The sequence below is a fragment of the Suncus etruscus genome, chromosome 4 (genome assembly GCF_024139225.1).
Source record: "Suncus etruscus isolate mSunEtr1 chromosome 4, mSunEtr1.pri.cur, whole genome shotgun sequence".
Taxonomy (NCBI): domain Eukaryota; kingdom Metazoa; phylum Chordata; class Mammalia; order Eulipotyphla; family Soricidae; genus Suncus; species Suncus etruscus.
The window spans coordinates 119425475-119453247 of record NC_064851.1 but is presented as its reverse complement, the minus strand read 5'-3'; the positions used below and the strand labels follow the sequence as shown (position 1 = coordinate 119453247).

The 27773-nt window shown below is 35.9% G+C and overlaps 1 protein-coding gene across 1 annotated transcript in view; it reads right to left on the bottom strand.

Moving 5' to 3' along the window:
* The window catches only part of LOC126007198 (probable ATP-dependent RNA helicase DDX60), a 139540-nt gene that overhangs the window by 20963 nt on the left and 90804 nt on the right, over positions 1–27773 (bottom strand). Inside the window, 6 exon segments of the mRNA XM_049772674.1 lie at positions 379–531; positions 2261–2408; positions 8812–8970; positions 16938–17071; positions 18636–18764; positions 22710–22814. Coding sequence (XP_049628631.1) covers positions 379–531; positions 2261–2408; positions 8812–8970; positions 16938–17071; positions 18636–18764; positions 22710–22814 — 828 coding nt within the window.

Sequence of the window (27773 nt, the reverse complement as noted above, 5' to 3'; positions counted from 1 at the left end):
TTTCAAGACCTTTTTTACAATTAAAAGGGATAGGAATAATATATGTGCACATCTTAGGTTCCTAAAACAAATGGAACCAAGGAAAGAAAAAATATAACCAACCACTGAGGCAAAAAGGTGGTTATACTTTCCACTCTTTTTATTGTAATTTTGAAGCACAGAGCCTCACAGTGCTCAGGCCCTACTTCTGGCTCTGCCCTCAGAGATCACTCCTAGTGGGACTCAGGGACCATAGAGGTGCCAGGGATCAAAACATGGATGGCTGGGTGCATGGCAAGTTCCCTACATGCTTTATTATTTCTCCTAGTCCTATTTTCCATCTTCAGTTACACGTAGACACAGCTTCATTTTTACAGTAAGAATAAACAAATAACATACCTTAATGTATCCTTTTCTAAAGAGAATTTCAACAAATTGTTTTTCTTTGGCATCCAAAGCTCGATGATGGTAGCCAATACCCCTGTGTGCTAAATTCTTCAGTTCAACACCGTTTCTTGAATATTTTAGACGTCTGAACACCATCTCCAAAGACTAATAAAGCAAGAATCATAGGACTCTTACCCAATTTTAATCTAAATCAAAATTTAAATGTTCCAATAAAAATAATAAGCGTACACTGTAATTATTTAGTGAATGAAGTAACTTTTTGAAATGGGCTCTTCAATAAGAATAAGGACACTTTAGGGAAGTAACAGTAATGTAGGAAATATCCCCATTTCTTTCAAAAGATTGTCTCATAATGAACAGATGCTGCTTTGATTTATGTGAAGGGTGAAAAACTGACAAAGCAACAAATGAAACCCCAGGATCTAGGAACAGAATTGCCTCCAAGGAGAGACATGTTTCCCCAAGAAGGCAGAGCAGGGACCTTGCTCCAAATGTTAAGAGAATGCTACCATCAAAGTTGTCCTTAAAAGTAACCCCAATATCCGGAAATAAGGGTCAGGAGGACCTGTTTATGAAAGGAAGCTTGCCACAAATAGTGGAGCAGTGCAGTTAGGGTAGAGAAGGGACCACTATGATAATGACAATTGGAACTGACCACTCTGGACAAAAGCCAAGTGCTAAACGGGTTAAAGTGATATGCATGATACATACCCCTTAATTAACAATAGTGCAAACTACGCTGTCAAAAAAATAGAAAAAGAGGGGGAGAGAAAGAGAGAGAGAAAGAGAGAGAGAGAGAGAGAGAGAGAGAGAGAGAGAGAGAGAGAAGTAAAATGTCTACCAAGAGGCAGGCAGAAAGGAGTGTGGGAGGGAACTGGGGACCTTCATGTCAGGAAATGTGCACTGGTAAAGGATGTGACTGAAACTCAATCAGGAACAATTTTGTAAGCACAATACTTATAAAAATTAATTAAGTGCAACCATAACTTATGTAATAAATCCAATTATCAACAAAATTGATTTTCTAGAAAGCTTAATTCTGCTTATGAGAGAGAAAAGAAAAGGTCTTTTCAGTTGTATATTCATGCATATGATGAAATACCAAGAGTCCATTTAAATTATGATATAAATACATGATTTTCCAAAGGGAAGAAGCTCTCATGTGGCTTTCACAACAATGTGCATAAGAAAATGCAACTGTGTGTTTATGTGTATTCATTAAATATACATGCATATCCACCCTGTGTGAGTGTACCTATGTATAGTAATGAACAAAAGAGATATAACATTCTTCCAGAAAGGCATTAGTAACTTTTAAGTGAATACAGTATTATTTCTTCATGTATTACTCTGATTTACATTTTCAAATTTTCACACAATAAGAGTTATTAATAACTCTCTTATGCACAGAAACATAGCATACCAATTTTAAAATTTTCAATGGCTTTTTTAAAATAATGGCTTAACTATACTATAGAAAGTCACTGGTTTTGATAAATCGGCCTCATCTATTATAATGAAATTACCATGTGTCCCCAAATAGCCAACTAAAGAATATGAGTTTGTAGTCAGGCTATGAGAAACAATCTTAATAGAAATATTGAAAAGTAAACCCTTTTGAGGAAATTGGTTGCTAGAAAGACAGACATTATTTATAAATATGAATCGTCCTTTTCAGTCATTTTCTGCAGATCCCTCTTGAGTTACATTTAATTTGAAAGTTACATACAAAGATAACTATTTTGATAAAGACTGAATGCCATTATTGCAATCAAAACTTTTTACAGCTGAGAGGTATGGCAATGAACTCATTTCTGAGAGAAATTTCTATTATTTTTATTATCATTTCTATTACTCTATGTTTAAACCAAACCTCAGCATCCATCACTTTTTGATCAGCATAAGTGCAATCTTGAGGAATCTCCAGGTTCTTGTCTAGAATCTTGAGTAAACTGTTATGTTCAGCTTCATGTATGAAGTTTTGATCCATTTGTCTGGACTTTTTCTGACTTTTCTCCTCTCTGTTTATAAAAATAAAATTCAGTTAATAATTGACCATATTTGGCAATGCAGAAAGCTCAAGACTGCAGATCTGCTTCCTAGCCCAAATTTTTCACTGACTCACATCTCAACTGCCCAGACACAATCTTCTTTAATTATACTTCCTTATTTTCCTATAGGATTTGTGATTACTCATTAGAAAATTCTACTTACTCATTTCATTTTCTATGAATCTTCTTTCCTTCTTTACGCTTAGTAGCTCTCTTGTAAAAAACATTTCTAAATCCCCATGCTAAAACATTAATTAGTGCTAATATTATCACCTTTTCTCTTTCAGTCCTCATGACACAAGCCTTGGAGGTCAGTTATGTCTCTTTCTTTCTCCATAGACTAATTCCAGATCATTCTCTCTCTATCCCAACGTACAGTGGTGCAACAAATTTGAATATATTTATCTGCTATATTTCTGTTCTTTATTTAACAATTCCATGGACTTTCACTAGCCTTATACCAGCCTTCTAAGAAATGTGTGATAGGCAACAAACTCTCTTGAAAATAAGAACATGCCCCACAGTCAGGAACTGAGTCAGATGAAACAGTGAAATTTGTCACTATATTTCGAATTGGGACATTTTGTAGTGCCTTCAGATTTTGCCAGACCCAGGTCAAGTACTATGCTAACAAGTCCACAGTATTTATTTTTCAGAATTCTCTATGTGGATCACAATTTAACTTGAATGATGACCCACAGTGATCTAAAGAAAAGTTTTGTTTAACCAAGATCAATAACTGAAAATGCTGACATTCCCTATGTTGATTATGTATGGCCTTTCCTCTTTTATACTTTCAGAAAAAAAAGGAAAATAAGCATAAAAGTCAGCCACAAAGTCTGCTTTCTCTAAATTCCAGTATCTGTAATTTGAGAGATCTGAAACAGAAAATTGTGAAAGTTGTCGACTTTGAGAGAAGTATGTCTTTAATTAAAAAATATTTGAAGTAAGTATACATGGTCAGGAAATGTACAAAGATACAAAGGTAAACTAAGGGATATATATGGTTTCTACTCCACAAGTTACAGAATTATTGGGGGGGGGATATTTAAAACACAATATATTAAGATAGACTATATGGAAAAGGTAAAAAGAATGCAAGATAAAGTATAAAGTTTAACTAAAGAAAGTAAAACAAAGTTCATAAGAAACAATTTGTGAGTTTCAGCTTTTGGATAACCTGTCATAACCTGTCATAGCCCAGTGAATACTGAAGTAGAACCGATTATGTAAAAAGACTCACAAAGATGGAGTATTTTCAGAAGGCAATAGTAGGAAGTAAATCTGAAAGGTTAAGTAAATTTTCAAATATATCAACATACCAACTAGGGAGTTTTCCTGCTTATTGTTAATTTAAACACCACGATTATTATAGTTGTTTACAATGGTGTTTTAGACATACATTGTTCTCACTTCCAATCCCAACCTCTGCAGCATTCCATCCCTCCAGCACTTCCCAAGTTTCCCTGCCATCCCCAATCTCACTTCTTGGCAGTTAAAAATATTTAACCATTACATATTTATGTTCAATTATCATGCTTATGGCACTGTTGGATCTAGTGTCCCTTTTTCTTTGTGAAATCCCTTATGCGGCCATGCCTCACCCCGACTTTGCCTCCTGCGGCCCCCAGGTATATTGAGAAGTCCCTTATGCGGCCCTGCCTCACCCCGACTTTGCCTCCTGCGGCCCCCAGGTAAATTGAGTTTGAGACCCCTGCCTTAGAGGGAGGGCCTTATTTGGACCTCAATAAATAAGAGGCAGAAGTTGAAAGGGAGACAAAGGCAGAGAGAGTCAGAGAAGCAGCAGAAAGAGGTTGCTTGAAAAGTTTAGCATAGAAGCCATGTGAGGAAATGCACATGGCGGATAGGGTCGTGGAAAAAAAAGCTGTCTGACTATTAAACTGACTTCTTGTGATAATTTCTCTGCTATAGGCACCTTACTGAGGAAGGCCTCTCCCAGACATGTGGATTTTAGACTTCATATTTTAATTTAAAACACAAACACTTAGCTGCTAAACTATAAAGGGAACCAAAATCCTTATCCTTGCTCCTAAGTTTCTTCCAGATCTCCTCTTTATGCTACCCTACCTCCACTTCTCTTTTCTTGTCATTTCTGTTTATATAATCCTCCCATCTTTGCTACCTACTGCTCCCTAGACACGCATCTCTATTAATCACAGACTAGTGAGAAAAACCAGGGTTTGACATTGTTTTCCTGATTTACTTCATTTACTGTAAGATTACCCCAATTCCATACATGTTGCAGCAAGTTGCATGATTTCATAATTTCTTGTAAATTAGTATTATTCCACTGAGTATGTATACCATAGCTTAATTACCCCTTCTCTGTCAATGGTCACTGGCTTATTTCCAGTTTGTATATTGTAGGGTGTTGTAATGAAAATAAGTAGGCTTATATTTTTTTAAATAAACATTGCTTTGCACCTTGTGCGTATATTCCATTAATGGGACTGCTGGGTTAAATGGAAGCTATAATGTTAATGAGGTGATTTTAGGAATATTCATAATATTTTCTGTAAGGTTTAATGTAATAATATTCACACTTGTAGTTCTGTTTTTGTAAATTAATTACTTTATATAAAAGCTGTGATTACAAGGTTGTTCATAATACAGTTGGATTTTTTTCCTCAATTGCATGTTTCAGTCATACAATGTAAAACACCCTATACCAGTGAATATTTCCCTGCATCAATGTCCTGTTTCCCCCTGCCTGCCTCTGAGCAGACATCTTTCTTTATCATTTTTTTGACATTGTGGTTAGCAATATTGTTGCTGAAAGGGTATCATGTCTAACACTTTATCTCCTTTCAACACCCAGTGATCATTTCCAACTATCATTGTCAATGTTCTCTTCTCTGCCCTTAGAGCACTCCTCCACTATTTGTGGCAAGCTTCCTATCATAGACTGGTATCCTGGCCTTCATCTTTATTGTGTATAGATACTATTACCATACAATCTAATTTTATATTCCACAAGCGAGTGATATCATTTGATGTCTATCTCTCTTTCTTTGACTCATTTTTTCAGCATTTTACTCTTTAAATTTATCAATGCATAAGCGAATTTCATGACATTATTTTCCTAATAGCAGCATCATATTTCATTGTGTGGATATATCATAGTTTCTTTAGATACTCATCTGTTCTCAGGTGTTGGATTACTAGTCCTACCCTATTGAATATTCATACTCAACCCTCCGTTGTGATCTGGTGATGAGATTATTGCCTTATTCCCTACTTGGTATTCCTCTCCCACCCTAGGGTGTGAAAGGGGTCTGAGGGAGACAGACACTCATTCTTCAGTCTTCTTCCAATAAAGCTGTATTCCTTCTTAAAAGCAGAAAATTTGTGTGGTCAGATTTATTGCTTAAGTGCTGGATTTCCCGAACCCGTTCTTGTACCTTTTCACCATGTGGATTATTTCCTGTGTCAACATTTGCTTCCAGACCTGCAACTCACCAAATCTTTATTTTGGAGCTCTGGGCTCCACTAGCACTCAGGCACTTGGGTTGTTTCTGGCTATTGTGAATAGTGAGGTGATGAATATAGGAATGTAGCTGGCTTTTCTGCATTGTGATTTTGGGCTCCTAGGATATATTTCTAGGAGTGGATTTGATTAAACATATGGGAGCTCAATTTCTAGTCTTTTGAGTAATGTCCATAATGTTTTCAAAAAAAAGGATGGACAAATAGACATTCCCACTAGCAGTTAATGAGAGTCCCTTTCTCTCCATAATCACGCCATCACTGGTTGTTCTTGTTCATTATGGTGTGTCACAATTTCTGTGGTATATCTCATTTTTTGATTTGCATCTCCCTGATGATTAATGATCAGAAAATATTTTTCATGTGCATTTTGGCCATCTGTATTTGTTCTTTGAGGAAGTATCTGTTTATTTCTTCTCCCCAATATAAGATAGGGTTAGAAGATGTTTGTCTTTTTAAGCTCTACCAGTGACTTGTATATTATAGATATTAAGCCTTTATCCAGTGGATATTGTGTAAACAGTTTCCCCCATTTTGTGTGAATTTTTGTATCATTTCCTTTATGATGTAGAAGCTTCTTAGTTTTATGTAGTGCCATTTGTTTATTTGTTATGTACTTGCTTGGTCAATGGTGTTTCATCTTGGAAGATACTTTTAAATTCAATACCACAGGGTGTTCTGCCTACATTTACCACTATGTACCATATGATTTCAAATCTAATATCAATGTCTTTAATATATTTTGATTTGACTTTGTATATGATGTTAAAGAGATTTCTGAGTTCACTTTACTGCATGTAGCTTACAATTTTCCCAACATCATTTGTTGAAGAGGATTTCCTTACTCCACTTCCTATATCTTACCCCTTTGTCAAAGATTTATTCACAATCCCATTTTCACCAAATTCTTGTCAGTATCAGTATTCTTATCCTTTATGACATAAGCCATTCTCACTAATATGAAATGATAATTCACTGTCATAATTCAGGTTTTCCTAATAATTAATGATGATGAACATTTTTTCATATGCTCACAGGGCATCTGTCTTCTGAGAAGTGTCTGTTGAATTCTTCTCCCCATTTTCTAATGTGTTCATTGGATTTAATAAAACTTATATTTTGGTATTGTTTTATATATCTTGGCTATTAATTCTTTATCTAACATATTATTTACAAATGTTTTCTCCCAGTCAGAAGAGGTGTTCTCTAATTTTCACACTGATATCTTTTACCATGAAAATGAATAAGGATTTTGAAGATGATTGAATTGAATCTATATAAAATTTTAGATTATATAGTTATTGAATGTCTTCTAATCCATGAGGATGAACTATTTTTCAATTTCATGATATCCAATTCTATTCCTTTCTGAAGTGACTTGTAGTTCACCAGGTAAATGTTTTCACTTCTATTGTTAAGTTGACCCCTTTGTATTTGATGTTTTCATACACTATTTTGAATGGTATAGTCTCTCTGCTCTTTCTCTTCTACTTCATTATTTGCACATTGGAATGCAACAAATTTCTGTGTATTAATATTTTGGGCTGATATATGGCTATACTGGTTTATTATTTATAAAATGTTTTAGAGAAATTATTAGTGTGCTAAGGAGCTTAGGCATCATCACCAATGCAAGGAAGAATACTGAACCTAGGGGTAAACCAATCAATTTAAAAGTCCACAAAATCATTTGCCAGCTAGAACAAAAATAGGTAATATGAAAGGTGGAATTCATAAAGTAATCTCTCCAGTCATTTCAAGAAAAAAAATGAATGTTTAAATCAGAGGGTGATTAATTAGGGAGAATGTCATAAAGAGAGGTGGACACTTCAGAGCCTGAGTGGTCAGGATTGGACACTAAGAACAAGGATGAAGACCCAAAAGAGCCAAGTACTATTTTTTTTGGGGGGGGGGGGGTTTGGGTCACACCTGGCAGTGCTCAGGGGTTACTTCTAGCTCTACGCTCAGAAATCGCTCCTGGCAGCTTAGGGGATCATATGGGATGCCGGGATTCAAACCACCGTCCTTCAGCGTCTAAGGCAAACACCCTACCACTTCACTATCTCTTCAACATTTGGATCTGTGGAAGCTCTTACCTACCTGCCTGCTTCATACTAAATCTCAAGTTAATTTTATTAACTCTTAAATTGTATCAGTAACATAGTCTATGCTGTGACCCAAGACAATATATAAGGCCTATGTTTCTGATAAACTCCTTCCTAATTGTTGCATTTCTAACCAATTTTTGTTCCTGGAACCTCTGTTGTATTGGTGGAAAGGAACCTATTTAAATATTTTTATTTTTTAAATTTATCATTATTATATATTAAATAAATATACTAATATAAATATAACATGGTATGAGTATATGAGTATTAGTATGATTAGGTAATTATATTATGTCATAGTTATATGATGATTTTATATCATATTATAATTTATCCATGCTCTTATATGTGGTACTAGCTCTCCCATGCCCTAAATGACATTCAACTTTGCATCTAATGATAATATAAATATTATAATAACTTATCTTTGCTCCAGTCTCTGGCCTATTTGCAAATAAACTCAAGCAATACTAAAGTTATTTGCAGCTTATTCAATGCTTGTTTCCAACTGATCACTGTAAAGTACTTTTAGCCTTTTATTTATTTTGGTTTTTGGGTCATACCCAGCAGTGCTCAGGGGTTACTCCTGGCTCCACGGTCAGAAATCACTCCTGGCAGGCTCAGGGGATCATATGGGATGCCGGGATTTGAACTACCGACCTTCTCCATACAAGGCAAATGCCTTTCCTTCATGCTATATCTCTCCGGCCCCAACTTTTTAGCCTTTTAAACAGCAATTTATGTAAGTTAATACTTACATAGCCTTTTGCTTCTCAATTGATTTTTTAACTTTTCGAAGTTTATTAGCCACATCATATGCTTCTTTATCAGCTTTGGGAGACCTTTTTGCTTCTTGCCTCATCTCCAATGATTCACTCAAAATTGTAGCACTATTTTCAACAGTATGTAAGTTAAATCTGGGAAAAAAAGAAAGAATTTTTGCTTTAAAAATAAGTAAAACTTGATCATATATTCATCTACTGCTTTCAACCTGACACAATTTTCTTTTTTCTTTCTTTCTTTCTTTTTTTTTTTTTGAATTTTATTCAGAATGGACTCACAGTCTTCAAGGTTAGTTAATTCCTTATTAGTTACTATTGTTAGAATATTGTGCCTCATACCCTTCTCTTCAGACTATGTAGTAATAACCCATACAAATTTTTACTGAAAGATTAATAAAATGCTGCATAGGAAAGAGGCAAGGGTGAGATATTTTTATACAAATAAAAAGACAATCTCCTTCCCTTGTGAAAGATGGGAAGATATCAAACATAAAGTTCTGAAACAAAAATATTATCTTTTAGATTCAGAGACATACAATGGATCAACTGAACATGTGATTTGAATACAGATAGTGCAGTTAGATTCCCAGTACACCATGGTTCCCTGAGCACCTCCTGAAACAAACCAGACATGGCCTAAAGAAAATTATTTTTGGGCCTGTTGGCCTGGCCTAGGGTAGGGGGGCCCGGACCTGGGCCACCCGCCCCCCCTCTCCCCCATTCCTTCGGATCTCCAGGTGGGTTCCTGGAAGGAGTTGACGGGGCACCCTGGGTTTTCCCCACTCCCAGGCCGGGTCTGTCTGGAGACTGGCCGAGGGTGGGGCTTAAATCCCTGTCCTTCGGGCTTGGGAGGGTCTCTCTCCCTTCCTGGAGCAGGATTTTTAGCCTGCACGGGTGGGCAGCTGGCAGGCCTCCGCATGTGCCAGCGGCCTGTTGGCCTGGCCTAGGGTATGGGGGCCTGGACCTGGGTCACCCGACCCCCCTCTCCCCCATTCCTCTGGATCTCCTGGTGGGTTCCTGGAAGGAGTTGACGGGGCACCCTGGGTTTTCCCCACTCCCAGGCCGGGTCTGTCCGGAGACTGGTCGAGGGTGGGGCTGAGGGGGTGGAGTTTGATCTGGTGGATGGCAGATAGCTGCTCAGCTATACTCAGGCTGTCACTGGCAATTTCATACCAGTCTACATTTTGCAAACCATGCGGGGGCTAGCGCCCCCGGGCGAACATATGCTCCTCCCAACCATCAGTACCCCAGATTTACCCTTCTTAACTTCAGTAACACACAGTTCTAATCTCTGACCTAAGACATACAGTAGATCTAACAAATCCTAGAACTATTTAGGACACAAATTGAACACATATTGAACACATATATCTTTTGTATATTTTATGGGTATTTTCTTTAACTGATATAACTCTCTATATATTCTTCTACCATAATGTTTCTATCCACTTTTCATCTTGTCTTTTCTTTGTAAGCTGTTCAGTAAGGATTGTTGTTGAAACTATCCCTCAGTTTGATGACTATGATTGAACTATGCCATGGAAATTGCTGGTCTTGTTCCTATTGCCTCCAGATGCACCAATAACACTTCATGGCATTGATCCTTGTTTGCATAGACACATTAAAATGGGAAAACACCATACATACAGATAAGTTCTTATCTAATAAATCTCAGTACAATGTACCTTACACCCTGAACATTGATATAATGACCTGGCACAGGCCTCAGAAGAATGGGCATCCTCCATTCATGCCAGAACCAGGCAAGCTATCTACGAAACATCCAAGGTCTTATATAGCAACAGCTGGAAGCAGTCCTCTACCAGGAAAGACACTACCAAGGGTCTGACATCGACCTCCTAAAAAGAGTCTTCCGTTTACACTGAGAAGACTTGACAACAACAATGACCTGCTCTACAGGACATGGTTTTCTCTATTGCCCCTTAAGTGTGAGGTGAAACGAGAGGATGCTCTGCACCATCCTGACTGCAATATGGGATATGCAGACTCCAGGATCTTTAATACAGAAGCATGAGACCAACAACAGAGACTATGTGAGGAATGGAGGTGTATTGCCACTACAGACGATGACTTGAATTAGACAAGCTAGTTTGCCTGGAGCCTAGAGTCAGTCCTGTGCCAGGAAACATCAGGGGTAGGGTCTCCTTGTATTTAGACCATAATTTGTCTTTCCATGTCCCTTATGTTTTGGTGAGCTTATGCAAACAAATGCCACTTTAATACCATTTTTTACTATGTTCCCTTGACTCCAATCCTTAAAAAAAACAACCCACTAAAACTTTTGAGGTTAACTTAAACTAGTAAGCATGTGCATGGAACTAGAGAAATGTACTTTGCCCTCAATGTTTAAGGAGTTACATAAGTCTAATGTCTTTAGATTATATTGTGTGCTGCTAAGAAATAGTATGTACTACAACTGGGGATTTGAGGGACAAAGTAATTGTATTGTACACGGGTTCAGTTTTGTTTTTCTTAATGTTCTTTGGCTGAAAGTTCAAGGCTGGGATATCATCGATGGGACTACTGAGAATTCTGTTTATGGGTGACTGGGCTTCCACTGTAACTTTACCCTGTCCTCTTTCTTTGCATCTTTGTGGTCATAATTAAAATAAAAAAAATGATAAAAAAAGAAAATTATTTTTATTTCTCTTTTACTCTTTCTCCTAGTATTTACTTCCATTGATATTTAGCTGCTTCTACAAAAACAAAGGCCCTCAGTTTTAGATTATGTATGCCAGTTTATTTTTGTGTCCAAATCACTTCATGAATCTCATTACCACCTTTTCTTCTGTTTCTCTCCCCAGATTTACTAAGATGTAAAGATGCAATTCACATAAAACACTGCATAAGCTATACAACATAAGTTGATACAAATATATGAAAATTATTAAAAATAAGAATAAGTAGCATATCCATTAATTTATAGATATCTAGCAGCCCTTTACACTTCTAGATATACATTTTTTCATAGAACATACATAAAACTATGCCATGTTTATACTGTATAGATATGTATATATATTTTATTTTATTATTATTTTATTTTATTATATTTATTTCTTTCACTTCTTTGTCCAGCATCTACTATTTACATTAATGTGATGCTTTTAGACCTCTTGTGGCATAGAATGTTGCTCTTTTAGGCTAACCAAAAAGAAACTTGGGTTCTCACCCCAACATTTTGAATTGTGGCCATTTCTTATCAAAAACAGATAAACAGCTAAGGATTGCTGTTTTTTCAGAATGCTGAAATGCATCTGTATTCTAACTGTACTTTTTAAAATATAAATGCTTCTTAATAAACTCACTTGGACTTTCTGAAATCTTGGGGCTTAAACTAGAGAGCTAGTCTAGGTTGGTATCATTCAGACCTAAGGAGTAACTGGTCCTTTCAGATTCCCAGCAATTAAGTAAATCACTACAATCAAATTCTCATAGTATGTGAATACTAAAGTGCTTCTAAAGGATGAAAAACAAAAATTCCTTGTCTTCATTTCACATGCATTTCCCTATATCAGGAAACAAAGGCATTTTGTTGACAAAATTTTGTCAAAAAATTTGACAAAAAGACAGATATATAAAATTTTATTTACTCAGAACAACTTATTGTAAAAATGATGTAATTGGAAGAAACCATTAACCATTATCACTATTCTAATTATTGTTTTTATAGCAAATTATAGACTGAATTTGCACAATTCAAAATTTTAATATAACTATGAGTCAAAGGGGTTTTTATAAAGGTTTTATGGAGTAATTATTAAGAAAAATAAAATACTATTAACTAAAATAATGTGTACTACTACTAACACACTGATAAAGCAAGAATTAAGACAATTATTATAAATACTATGTCAAAAAATTTATATACTCAATAGTAGAATAATAGAGAATATAAACCCCTATTTTATAACCAGTATTTTTAGTCAGAATACTTTCTATAACAATTTCCATAAAACACTTAAGTAATACATGGTTAACACTACTCTTCAGATGAAAGATAAAGACATTTATGTATTAGATGACCTGAACAAATATTATTGTTGCAGATAATGACTGTAACATGAGGAGGACAGATGAGTCTAAGAGGTGATTCTTTTGTTTCATCTCTCCCTACCTTACTCAGTGGAATAACTCCATGTGCAACTTTAGGACTGATAAGAGGCTTCCCTGAACAACTAACTACACAGTACAGACCTTACTCGTCTCATTAACCCCATGAAGCAGTCATCAGACCACATCTGTGTTCCACTTGATATGCGCAGTGTATGAAATGACTTGAGCACATGTTGCATACATGGGCCACACATTTTTTTAGGAAGTTGTGGAACTCAGGCTAGAGCAAGGAACTGTTCTTTTCAATAAAGGAAAGACAGTTACTAAAACTGATTAGGATTTTCAGAAACATTGCCTTCCCTCACAGAAATGACTTTCAGGAAGAGTCAAAGAGTGAAACTAAAGTTTTATTTAGAGACTATGAGGAAAGAGATAAAAACTAACACATTCATGAGAGAATGTGGGCTTCTCCAGTGTGGAAGGCCAAGAGTAAATATCTCAGATGCAAATGCCTACTACTGTCTCTTCCTCCAACAGAATAAGGAAGAGCCCCCACACCTCACCTTTGCATAGTTTGTTTATATTTTTTCCCAAAATTGCATATTAGATGGGGCTTTTTGTTTAGAAAAGTTCACTGCTATGACTTGGTCAAAGGGGAAAATCTTAGAACTTTTGATGACTACCTTCCTTCCTTTCCTTCCTTATTACATCCTTTTGTTTCTACTGGTACTAGCTAAGATTCTCATCAGAGCCTGGCTATTGTGAATAGTGCTGCAATAAATATAGGTGTGAGGAAGGGATTTTTGTATTGTATTCTTGTGTGTGTGTGTGTGTGTGTGTGTGTGTGTGTGTGTGTGAGTGTGTCCCTTTGTTTTTGTTTTGTTTTTGTTTTTTGTTTTTTTTTTTTGTTTTTGGGTCACACCCAGCAGTGCTCAGGGGTTACTCCTGGCTGTCTGCTCAGAAATAGCTCCTGGCAAGCACAGGGGACCTTATGGGACACCGGGATTCGAACCAACCACCTTTGGTCCTGGATCAGCTGCTTGCAAGGCAAACGCTGCTGTGCTATCTCTCTGGGCCAGTATTCTTGTGTTTTTAGAGTATATCCCTAGGAGTGGAATAGCTGGGTCGAATGGGAGTTCAATTTCCAGTTTTGGGAGGAATCTCCATATCGCTTTCCATAGAGTTTGGACTGGACGGCATTCCCTCCAGCAGCGGATAAGAGTTCCTTTCTCTCCACATCCCCGCCAGCACTGATTGTTCTCACTCTTTGTGATGTGTGCCAATCTCTGTGGTGTGAAATGGTATCTCATCGTTGTTTTGATTTGCATCTCCCTGACGATTAGTGATGAGGAGCATTTTTTCATGTGCCTTTTGGCCATTTGTATTTCTTTTTATTCACAATAGCCAGGCTCTGGAAACAACCAAGATGCCCTTCAACAGACGATTGGCTAAAGAAACTGTGGTCCACATACACAATGGAATATTATGGAGTCGTCAGGAGAGATGAAGTCATGAAATTTTTCTATACATGAATGTACATGGAATCTATCATGCTGAGTGAAATAAGTCAGAGGGAGAGAGAGAGAGAGAGAGAGAGAGAGAGAGAGAGAGAGAGAGAGAGACGCCAATAGTCTCACTTATCTATGGGTTTTAAGAAAAATAAAAGTCATTTTTGCAACAATCTGGAGCTGGAACTTCCAGTTCACTTCATGAAGCTCACCACAAAGAGTAGTGAGTGCAGTTAGAGAAATAACTACACTGAAAACTACCATAATCATGTGAATGAATGAGGGAACTGGAAAGCCTGTCTGGAGTACAGGTGGGGGTGGGGTGGGGTTGGGTGGAGGGAGATTTGGGACATTGGTGGTGGGAATGTTGCACTGGTGAAGGGGGGTGTTCTTTACATGACTGAAATCTAATCACAATCATATTTGTAATCAAGATGTTTAAATAAAGATAAAAGAGAATTAACTGTTATCAAGAGAAATTATAATCCTAGGAAATAAAAAATTATGAAAATACAAAAAAAAAGGGGCCGGGCGGTGGCGCTAAAGGTAAGGTGCCTGCCTTGCCTGCGCTAGCTTTGGACAGACCATGGTTCGATCCCCCGGTGTCCCATATGGTCCCCCAAGCCAGGAGCAACTTCTGAGCACATAGCCAGGAGTAACCCCTGAGCGTTACCAGGTGTGGCCCAAAAACCAAAAAAAAAAAAAAAAGATTCTCATCAGATCAGTTTTTAGTCCACAAAGTGGTTCCATCAGAATGCTTTTTACTATTTGTATATGTTTGGCCTAGTGACAGAGGAACTTCTTCCAATTCGATCTTAGGTTTGCTTGTTTTGTTTGGCTTTTTAGTACACAGTTAATGGTTTCCAGTATTTACTCCTGGCAACGACCTTCGGGATCGTTCCTGGTGAGTTTGGAGACAATATAGATTGCAGGAGATAGAATTAAAGTTGGCAGCATGCACGACAGGTTCCCTATACACTGTAATATCAATCTAGCCCTAGTGCTTTCTTAATTTTATTTCCTAGAGCTCACTGTCAGCTATCCACCCTTCGTATCTGCTAGCCTTCTTCACTGTGCTTGTAAGTGTTCAAGTCCAGTCTCCAAGTTCATATGACATATTGTCACTTCTCTTCTTATATGAATGCAAAGTCTTAGATTAATGCAATTGTGTATTATATATACACATACATACATATGCACAAAATACTGAACGTTATTCAGTATCACTTTTTGAAAGATATAATGGAATCATATCACCACACTGTAGTGTGTAGTGTGTAGTACTGTGTGTATCATAGTATATCACCTTTTGAAATCAATAGTGCTTGCAAATAATTTTTTCTTTTTGAATCTTTTATCATCTCTATGGAACAAATATGATCACAATACTGGAACTTAGCCAATATTCTGTATGTCTGTACCACATGCTTTTATAATTTATTTGTATTCAATTTCCACTCAATATAAATTACTACCATTTTAATCAGCTCCCTTTTCAAATGAATAAGCTGTTTAGAAGTAATAAAGAGAAGAAGAGGTAGAATCTGAACTTAAGTTGTCCATGGAAGTGTGTGTCCTTAATTTATGCTAAACATGATCCACACACATCTCTCACTCTCAGCCAAAAAAAAAAAAAGACTGGAAAGACTGGAGAAGAAGGTAACTAGGTCTATCAGAGGAAGCTAATTATCCTTGATGTATCATCTGACTTAATTATGATCGGGAACACTGTAGAACTAAGTCAATCTGCAGAAGACCAAGGATTTTACAGCATGGTTGTAGAGAATATAAAATTATCTAAAACTGTGTTGATACAATTCTTTAATCAGAATTAAACATCTGGGGTATTTTTAAAACTGTTTTATTTATTAATGTTTTAAATTTGTATTATGTATGAGTTACTAAAATACTTATTAAGTTTCTGTTGTGTAGTTAGACTTTAAGACACACCCCAACTATTTGAAATCAACAATTATATTTGTTTCTAACTAAAATCATTATTCATGTTTGGAAACAAAATAGATGGATTTGTGGACTTTCTGAGTCCAAATTCCTAAGATATGCGTCCATATTTCTAAGAAAAATATATTCTCCCTGTCCCAATAACAAGAGTAAAATGAACAATTTAATACTTTCAAATTTCCAATAAGATACTATTTTAATCCTAATGATTAGTCATACTACTTGTCTGTTTATGCGTGAAGTTCATTAATCTCTGCCCCATGAGGAAGATCCTATGAACTTATTTATATAAACTTCCGTAATTTGAAGTAATTTGAACTATTTCAATTATATTAAATTCTATTTTGATTCAAATTATATTACAAGAGATTAATCTATGATATATGATATAATAAATTATATTTCAGTGTCACTTTACCAAAACCCTGATATTACACACAATTTAAGCTAGTTTATACTGTAACACATAAAATAATCCAAGGGTCAGAGCTTTAAATTAAGGAAAATAATTTAGCACAAGTTATAAATGAAAGTAAATTAAATTAAATGACCTACAGAAAAACAATTGCAGGTAACTTGTTCATTTTTCTTAGCTTTTCAATAAGAAGAGGGAACATTATCAACATTTCATTAGAGCTTGTTGAGGTCAAATCTGAGTTAGGTCTAAGTTTCTTCAGAACCAACTTGGCCTGCAGCAAAGAATAAAAAATTATTCAATTTTGCATAATAAAGATAGTAATTACCATTTTGGCTAACACATTTCTAAAATTGTTTAATATATTTTCTTTTCTTCTTTAAAATATTACATAGTAGAAGCTGGAGCAATAGCAAAGGGTAGGGAGTTTGCCTTGCATGCAACCCGGGATTGATCCTCAGCCTCCCATATGGTCCTCGAAGCCTGCCAGGAGTAATTTCTGAGTGTACAGCCAGGAGTAACCACTGAATGCCGCCAAGTGTGCCCCCCCCAAAAAAACCCAAAAATAATTACATAGTAAATAAGAAGAAGAATCATATAAAACTTTGCAAAGAACCATTAAAAATAAAAAAATCAAACCAAAGAGAACAACAATTACATATTGGATGCACAAGCACACATACATTCCTTTTACCAGAAATTTTTAAGGTAATATAAACTAGTTGTGAAAATGATTGTTAAATAAATTGTAAATTGTTTCCCCTACTGTTAAAGGTAAGGTGAATCAGTTTCTCCTGATGCTATGTAAAAAAAATCACAATTAAATGTTTTTAATGACAAGATAAATATATACAAATTGAAGCAGATTATATTATATTCTTTAATGGGAGGAGTTTGTCTAAATTAATATATAAAATGATGAGGCAGGAGAGATGGTGCAGTGGTAGGGCATTAGCCTTGACACGGCTGACCCAGGATATAGAACCACAGTTCAATCCCATGGTGTCCCTTTATGGTCCCCTGAGTCAGAAGTGATTTCTGAGTGCATAGCCAGGAGTAACCCCTGAGTATCACTGGAAGTGGTCCAAAAATAAATATATATACACATATATAATGATAAGTATCATATGGGAAAAGTTTAATCTATGTTAAACACCCCAAATCAATATAGATATTAAAGAAAACTTAAAATGTTAAATATAAGCTTTCTTAAAATAAGTATGCATTGTTTATATGATCTCTTGATGAAGGTTTTAATATCTAGCTCCTAAAAATTGATATAAAAGCCTAAAAATATAAACTACAAAGCAAAATAAGATGGGGGCCAGACTCATAGCACAGAAGTTAGGGCATTTGTCTTGCATGTGGCCGACCCATGTTTGATCCTCGACATCTCATATGGTGCCAGAATCTGCCAGGAGTGATTTCTGAGTGCAGAGCCAGAAGTAATCCCTGAGTTCTGCTGGGTGTGGCCCCAAAAAACAAAACAAAACAAAAATGTAAAGCTATAAATGTTTGTAGTTCTTCTCAGCTACTGTTATTGTGATTCCATTCTCTAAATTTCTACTGCTGAGATTTCCAGAACATAGGAATTTGAAGTGTCTATTCCTATCTGCTAAAGCAGAAAACAGCTATTCCTGGTCCATGATTTAGAAAGTAGCAAGAATGAGACAACATCAAAATCCCTGTTTTTCTATTCTACCTCAGAATCACTAGTTCATACACAACTTACACTCCTAAAATGAAAATTGATACTAAAACAAACAGAAAATAGTAAAATTAAACAAGGAAACTCAAAAATTAAGAAAAACAGCATTTCCCCAAAATGTGAAAATTACCTTCTCCGTATTGCCATCTTTAATCCAGTTGGTGAATTCTACCTTTAAGCTCTCTTCATATTTTCTAAAATCTGACTTTTTAATGACAATTTTATTTTTCAAATGAATGAAATTCTCTGGGCACAATTCCTTGAAAAGAAGCAATGCAATAATAAATAAAAATCAGGTTAGAAAATGCAAAATGCCCAAAACACTAACAATTGTAATACTGCTGAGGTGACTGGGAAAGTAAATAAGGGATTAACTTTCATATCCCATATCCTCAGTGAGACTGACAACAGTGAAAAACCCTTACAGTCCAGAACACAAATAGAAAAACAGAAACCTGTTTTTACTGGCTTACAAGATTTAAGTAACTCATGTTACATAACTCAATATTATAATGCCTGTATAATACTACAGACTTGACTCAGTATTTTTATCAAGATCATTATAAAAAAGATATTAACAGAGAAAATCCAAGGGGACATAAAGGTAAATTAGCAGATAAATTTGGTCATCTCATCAAAATCATGGGAAATGGATGCAATAGGCATATCAATCCTAAAAATTTCAAAATGACAATTGGTTTACTCAATGACCAATTTGCTGGACACAACCAACAGGATCCTCACGAATTATTAATGTTTCTTATAGAAGGACTACATCAGGATTTGTTTAAAAATTTAATAACAGATGAAACTATATACATAATAAACAATAAAAATATGAACAATTTAGGGCTCGCGAATCTATTATCTATGATCCCTTTAAAGGACAGTTTAAATCTATACTACAGTGTCTTACATGTTACCAAAAGTCTGAGGTTTATGAAACATTTGTTTAGTTGTCCCTGGCTGTTAATTCTGCAGATAAATGTACCTTACAGGAATTCCTCGTTGAATTTTTTAAAGAGGAAGATTTGAGAGATAATAGAATTCACTGTAATAACTGCAACACTAAAAAAGATTTTATGAAGAAAACATATTTATAGAAAATATCTCCAGTATTGATAATTCATTTGAAACGTTTTGTCTTTGATGGAAAACAAATTAAAAAACTATTCACTTATGTGGATTTTCCTTTAGAAGAGCTCAACATAGCAGAATTCACTCAGGAAGATAATAACAAGACTGAAAAATACAATTTATCATCAGTATCAAGTCATTTTGGTCAAGTTTACTATGGATATTGTACTTCATATTGTAAAATTACCACAGAACAATATTGGATCAATTTTGATGACAAGAAGATCAAGAAAATCCCTATTACATCGGTAAAATCCACAGCAGCATATATCCTGTTTTATACTTCTCAGAGATCTACTACGAATACCTAATAATTATTTCCTTTATTTGTCAATTGTCATTAATGTTTTATGGGTCATTTTTTAGGTATGATTGCTTAATAGAAGTGAATACGATGAATCCCCATTGTAGTTGCTTGCATGATGTATTTATGAATAAATTTCAGTATTGTTTTAGGTCATTATTAATTAGAAAATTTTGCAATATATTGATGTTACTCAAGGTCTATGTGAGAGAAAGATTCTTAATCTATTAATGTTGCTTTATGATTATGTATTGAGATATATTCATTTAATAACTTTTAACTTTTCATTATAACATCATTGTTTTATTGCCCTCAACATAGATTTTAAGATGGAGGTATAATCATAATCTTGATATAACCATACTTTTTAGGTGGACTCTTTTCACAGTGCTCATCATCGATGACTGATTATGATAGATTTACTGTTTTATATTTGCATTATGGGACTCCACGTTCGTATTGCGCATAAAATTCTTTTTCAGATTTACTCAACTTTGCTTTAAAAAATATTTTTTTGTTTTTGTGAATTTGAGGATATCCATCTAAACAGTTTCTCTGCTATTGTATTTTTAAAGTGTTTTTTTGTTGTTGATTCAGCTGAATTTTTTCTTTGACTCTATTTTAATTCCTTCCCAATAGATATTTTTGGTAATTATGAGTGAGTGTTATTCCCATATTTTTGTATAGTATGTATGTGGATGTCTTATTGCGTGTCTGTCTTGCATGTTTTGTATAGGGCTCCCTTTTCCTGACATTTTCTCCCTCAATTTATTATCCCTCATAATTCCCTCTTTTTTCCTAGTCCTTAATATTTTATTTGTAGGAATCCCTTCACATGTGCGGATCGCCTCCTTTACCCACAATTACAAGCCTCCAGATCTTGGACTGAGGAATACATCGTTAACTGTTCCAGTGCTGTATCCTGTATCAAGTTACAACTCATCTTCCCTGATTCACCAAATGTCTTTGATCGAACTTTTGGGGGTTCTATACTCCCTATCTTTTTAAAATGGTTTAGGACTTGATAAAAATTTTTAGCTTTTGTATTTATTTTGTATTTATTTTTTATGATTGGAATCATTTGAAGTATATTTGATTCTATATTTTTGATTACTGTAATTAATGTTTTTATATTTTACTTTTTAATCTTATAAAATTGATGTATTTCATTAAAGTTTTGATTTGTAACTATGGGTTTGGGGGTTAGATATTTTTACATTATTATTATTATCATTATTATTATTTGGGGGTCCACACCAATTTGATGCTCAGGGGTTATTCCTGGCTAAGCGCTCAGAAATTGCCCCTGGCTTGGGGGGACCATATGAAACGCCGGGGGATCGAACCGCCGTCCTTCCTTGGCTAGCGCTTGCAAGGCAGTCACCTTACCTCTAGCGCCACCTCACTGGCCCCATATACTGCACATTATTATTGTTTCTTTACTAAAAGGGGGAATTATAGTGTATAGGAATGTTTTTGCCTGTTACCCCACCTGGATCTTCCACGTGGTGGCGATAAAGGAGGAAATAAATAGCTTGTTGGGGAGGTGTAAGAGTCTTTTTGGGCAGAGTTGATGGCTGGTTCGAGTTGCTTTTTGGAGCTGGCTTCAGACTGACAAAGGACTCCCTTCGCAGAACCTTTTATCCCCTAATCTTTTGTGTGTGTGGATTATTTACTCAGGATATTATTACCAAGGTCTTCCCCCAAAAGAGGGGATGAAAGAATGGGAATTAATTTATCTTCCTGGTAGCTATTTGTGGACTCAGAAACAATCAATAAGGGGTTCAGCTTCCACTAACAATCAAGAATTTACTTTATCACCAACCCAAAACCAGATCCCAGAGCATGATGACTGGATGCATTTTGTAAACAAAGGAATTGCGAGTTGATAAAATTCTAACTGGCACCCATGCTGGGCAGAAAAATTCAAACACCTCAGAAAAAGTCAAGCTTCATAATGAACAATGGCTAAGACAAGAAAATGAAAGCCATCACCAGAAGTTCAAAGTGCCTCCCCTAGGACAATTAGCCAACACCACTTACATATGTATAGAGAGAACTCTAGACCCAGTCCTGGATGGAGATAAAAACTGACTCTTTTTCTTGCAAAGAACAATCCCTCACTGTAGCATCATGTCTGGGCTCCCTAAAAACTTATATCATGCACCATCAAGATCAAGCAGAGTTCCTAGGCAGCATGACAGGTGCCTGTGGTATCAGTAGAAAGCTATGGTAGACATTTACCAGTCCTCACCCCCATCCAGGAACTTTCCTGAAGAAACAGGTAAGTCATACAGACACATAATCTCTCCTCCTTTCTTCATTCCACTTCTTCTCACTCACTCTCTCTTCTTCCTTCTTTCCCTCTTTCCCTTCTTTTCTTTCTTCCTCCCTCTCTCTCCATCCTTCTTTCTCCAATCCTCCTCCCAATCCCTCTCACTTTCTTTGCATTCTCCCTCTCTTTCTTCTCTTTCTTCCTCCTTCTCCCTCCCATTGCTTTCCTGGTTCCCAGCTCATCCACAGACACCATCTCTGGACTCATTCAAGATGCCAATTTCAAATCAAAGAGATAAATAAAAAAAAATTATTCCTAATAATTTATTGAAATTCCATTCATTACAAGCAAACAAGTTAGGAAAAAGAAAACTAGACAAGGAATCTCGTTTTAAAATTATGTAAGATTTGTGATTATTAAGTATGAGGTTTTATTTGTAATCCACTATAATAGCAGTAATTCCAATTAGTTGCCTGTTAATTAGTTACCTGTGCCCGTGGCCATCTTTCCCAGGACTCAAACATCATGTCATAAAGCTGGATGCTTTCTCGAGGTGAAAGGGAAAGATCAGAAGGGAATCCATATGTTGCAATCTATTTTTAAAACAAAATGAAAATGTTTAATATTCTGCATATCCTAATTTCTATCCTTTCCTTACAGTCAGTATTATGAACCTAAAGATACTACAACTAACACTAACCTAAAAGGTTCAAATGTTGAAGTCTAAGTGAGAACAAAATATTCAAAGTAGTCCTAATTTGCTAAAACAGAAAGCAAAAAATAAATAAAATTAAAAAATAAAGCCCACTATAATTTTTTTAATTTTTTGCTAAGCATTTTAGTTTAGTTCATTTCTTATAAACTGCCTCAACAATTCAAATCAGTATATTTGAAATCTAAAAAATTTATGGACATATCACAGACAAGATATTTCACTGAAAATTTCAAATCTTCAAGAATTGACTAAAGTATACAGAGTTCTCCATGTATTTTAATTACACTGAAAAATTCTGAGCTAAGAAAACCACTGCTAACAGAATGCATATTGGGAAAAAAAAGAAAGTTGGGTAGAATGGAAAGTAATGTAGAATTTGAGTTAAAATATCTGTCTGTACAGTAAAAATAAAAGGGGGGGGAAATCTTACGTATAAAAACGAGCTCTTATCTAGGAATAAGAACTCATACTTGCTTACAATACAGGGACATCACCCACCTTGAAAATATGTCACATGGACCCAACTTAGACCCCAGGTGACTAGACACCATCTGTCCAGCTTTGAACCCTGGATCCCAGACATAGAAACGACACAGTTCTTCACGACAGCTACAGGAAACAAATCCCATCTGGGACATCCTTAATACTGATCGAACAACAACAAGTGCCAGCTCTAATATGATATCCTGACAACAAGGAAAATGGGAACAACTTGACCTAAGAGCAGGTTACCCTACCCCTCCAGCCGAAAATAAGACAAAATCAGAAGACTGGTCACCCTTTGGTCTGTCCAAAAGCCAAGATTGCATTTTACAGATGACTGGCTGATAGAAACATGACTGGACTTTATGTATCCTGTGATCAATAAAAAAGCCGTAGTCTAGGGTTTGAGCTATGGCCTGCACAACAACCATGATCTCCAGTTCCAAAGGTCCATCTGAGACAATTGCAATGGATTGAGCCTTCTGGAAACATAACAAAAGATGCTAGCCTAGGCTCCATCCTAGGATCAGCGCAAAGACCAAGACCACCAACCACAGAAGACAGATTAAAATGACACTGAGGGAACAGAACTTCTAGAACCACAAAGAAAGGCTTCATCATAAGTTCCACCCCTTGACCTGTGCAGATACCGAGATCTCTAGATACAGAGGTCTGATTTTATCACCCAGGATGGAGCAGAAGTCTTCCAAACATCACGAAAGCACCAAGGGGAGAGTAAATGAACCTGAATGGAGTCTATAGTTAATCCCATGACAGTATACTCCAAGGGTGGAGAAACCCTGTTATCTCTTAGGCCAAGGGAATTCCTTTTCAAATGACCCCAATATTTACTGTGCCTGTGCAGGAGAGAAAAAAAAAAAAAAAGCAAAAAGCACAAAACATGTGTTTTTTATTTTATTTATCTACTTTTTGTCGATTTCTTTGTTTTGGTCTCCATTTATATTTATTTATTTTTCTTCTTTTCTTTTTTTTCTTTATGTGCTCTGCCATGTTTTTTATCTCAAGACCATGGCTTTTATGTGGTGCTTATCTTTATTGTTGGAGTGCTCACTGGATATTTTATTTGACACTTCTTTTTGTACTGTTGGGGTGTTTCACCTTTTTCCCCTTTGTCTCTCAAACAGATGATGAGAGCCTCTCTGCCCATTTTTGGTGTATTTGATTTTTACCCCAGTTTATTACTTTTCTCTTCTTCAAACAAAACCACATGAGTTGAACTATCTAGTCCTGCCTCCCAGTTAGAGGGGGAAATAAGGGAGGTACCACGACCAAACAGGTGTAAGACTACTAAGTAGTAAGCAAGGCACAGAGGGGACCACCTATTCTAGCAGCCCGGGGGTGAGGGAGGAGGATATTGGAGGTAGGACGGGAACAAAGGTATAGGGAGGACAATTCGGTGATGAGAACCCCCTGATTTTATGTTAATATGTATCTAAAATATTATTGTCAACAATATGTAAGCCACTATGATCAAAAATAAAAATTATATTAAAAAAGGAGCAAAAAAATATCTGTCTGTAATTCCCTTTCTAAATGTTTGTTCATTATTCAAAATCTTCATTTATACATTAGAGACTTGGGGAGATTAATGATCAATAAAGTAGATAATAATTTTATTGGATTTTTTAAATTATAGAGTATAAAATAGTGGAGATAAAATGGTCCTGAAAAATAATGGACTATATTGTAAATATAGATGAAATACAATATCATAAACATAAAAATTACTAAGACCATATCTCAATTGTTAATTGACCTGAATAAAAAACTTCTAATGGGTAAGTATTTCTTAATGCTGAGCATAAGGAAATAAACTACAGTTCCTCAAGGGGCAGACATTTCTCTAGGAGTAAACACCTGTTTCTATGTGGTAAAGAAGTCTCAGGTGGCTTAAAGGCAATCCTTCAACTCATCTGGACTAAGGTGAGCCCACTTGTCCAACCTTATCTTACCCTTTTAAGACCAACTTTTTGATGAAGCTAGTAAGGGAACCTCCTGAGTGAATGCTGCTATACCTTACACTACCAGAACTTAATAGTTTTTGCTTAGTGTTTTTCAGACATATTTTGAATACATCATAATAATATAACAATATATATCATACATCAAGATATTTATCTTTGCTGTAGGCAGCTTCTGTCCTACAGCCATCAGTGAGATTTCGGTGAATCCACTTTAGGGAGATTGGGTTGCATGGATGGCGAAATATGAAATATGAAATAATGAAAACACACACAGAGTATGTGGGGTCAAGACGTTTTCTGGCAGGAGTGCAACAAGTTTAATTTTTTGAGCAGCAAGATTTATAGGGGTAAAATTAGCCATAGGTGAAGAATAATTATAATCACAAAGCAAAGTACAACAGTAACAATACCTAAGCTATGGGTGTTACTGTAAAAATTCAAAGTTACAAAGGAGAAGGTTACAACTCAAGACAGCTCTTAGCAAGCTTACTTCAAATGCAACATCAGGATTAAGAGGAAGTAGGAAATATCTAGGCACTTGATCTTTAATGGGCTGGACTCTATTGTTTTAGAGGTTAAGTAAAGGAAGGAGCTAAATCCCCTAAAATGTGTTTCCCTGTTTCTAAAGGAGAGTCAATAGCCGAGGGTCTGCTTTCTGGCTTCCCCCTTGATTACTAGAAACTGCAGCTGCAAGGACATATTTGAAAAAGAGAAAAAACATTGTCTGCTTTTAGGGCTAAATATTATCCATAAAAAGGGTTCTCTTAGTAATCTTTGGTGCTGGGATTTCTGAACCAAATTATTTGATAGAGGCCACAATTTTGCCTGAGATTTTACAAAGGAGAGATAGCCAAATAATGACCAAAGAAAATGTAATGCCAAGCATCTCTTTGGAAATTCCTCAACCATCCATGCAGGGGAAAAAGGCGTCCACAGTGGGCCTTTTGAGGAACCCAGTAGGGGTTAGTTCAGTTCACCCCAACAGGAAAATCTGGGGATACATCTGGTGGACTGAGCCCCCCTAAAAGTTTATGTATGCCTTGGCATTACACCCTTAAGGGTCACACCAGACAGTGCTCAGGAGATACTCCTGGCTCTGTGCTCAGAAGTCCCTCCTGGCAGGCTCAGGGGATCATATGGGATGCCCAGTTTGAACCGAGTTCTGTCCTGTATTGGTCGCATGCATGGCAAAAAAGCCTTACTGCTGTGCTAACTCTCAGGTTTCTTTTATTGTAATAGTTTTCTTGCTGTGAAAATAGAAGGTGGAGAAATAACAGCACCAAAAAATTAATAGTTAGCGATATGATCCTAGCAATGTAGGATACAGAAGTTATAATTAATATAAAACTTATATCAGCTAAATTGCTCAAAATAGTATAAAGACTAAAATATCAGTTATTATCTATCTTACTTAAATATAGACTAATATAGACTGAGAATCTTTCCTGCCACTGAGGAGTTATAACAAATAAGTAAAGCACTTTATGAGAGAAAATTATGAGAAACAAAAAGATTGGAGTAATACTGATATCTTCTGTTCCTGCCATACTACAGTGTTGTTTTTATTTAAACAACTTTATTACATACATGATTGTGTTTGAGTTTCAGTCATGTAAAGAACACCACCCATCACCAGTGCAACATTCCCGTCACCAATGTCCTAAATATCCCTCCTCCCTACCCAACCCCCGCCGGTACTCTAGACAGGCTTTCTAATTCCCTCGCACATTCTCATTATTAGGATAGTTCAAAACGTAGTTATTTCTCTAACTAAACTCATCCCTGTTTCTGAGCTTCATAAGGTGAGCTGTAACTTCCAGCTCTTTTCTCTTTTGTAACTGAAAGTTATTATTGCAAGAATGTCTTTCATTTTTCTTAAAACCCATAGATGAGTGAGACCATTCTGCATCTTTCTCTCTCTCTCTCTCTCTCTCTGACTTATTTCACTCAGCATAATAGATTCATGTACATCCATGTATAGGAAAATTTCATGACTTCATCTCTCCTGACAGCTGCATAATATTCCATTGTGTATATATACCACAGTTTCTATAGCCATTCATCTGTTGAAGGGTATCTTGGCTGTTTCCAGAGCCTTGCTATGGTAAATAGTGCTGAAATAAATATAGGTGTAAGGAAGGGATTTTTGTATTGTATTTTTATGTTTCTAGGGTATATTCCAAGGAGTGGTATAGCTGGATCGTATGGGAGCTCGATTTCCAGTTTTTGGAGGAAACTCCATATTGATTTCCATAAAGGTTGAACTAGACGGCATTCCCACCAGCAGTGGATAAGAGTTCCTTTCTCTCCACATCCCCGCCAACACTGCTTGTTCTCATTCTTTGTGATATGTGCCAATTTCTGGGGTG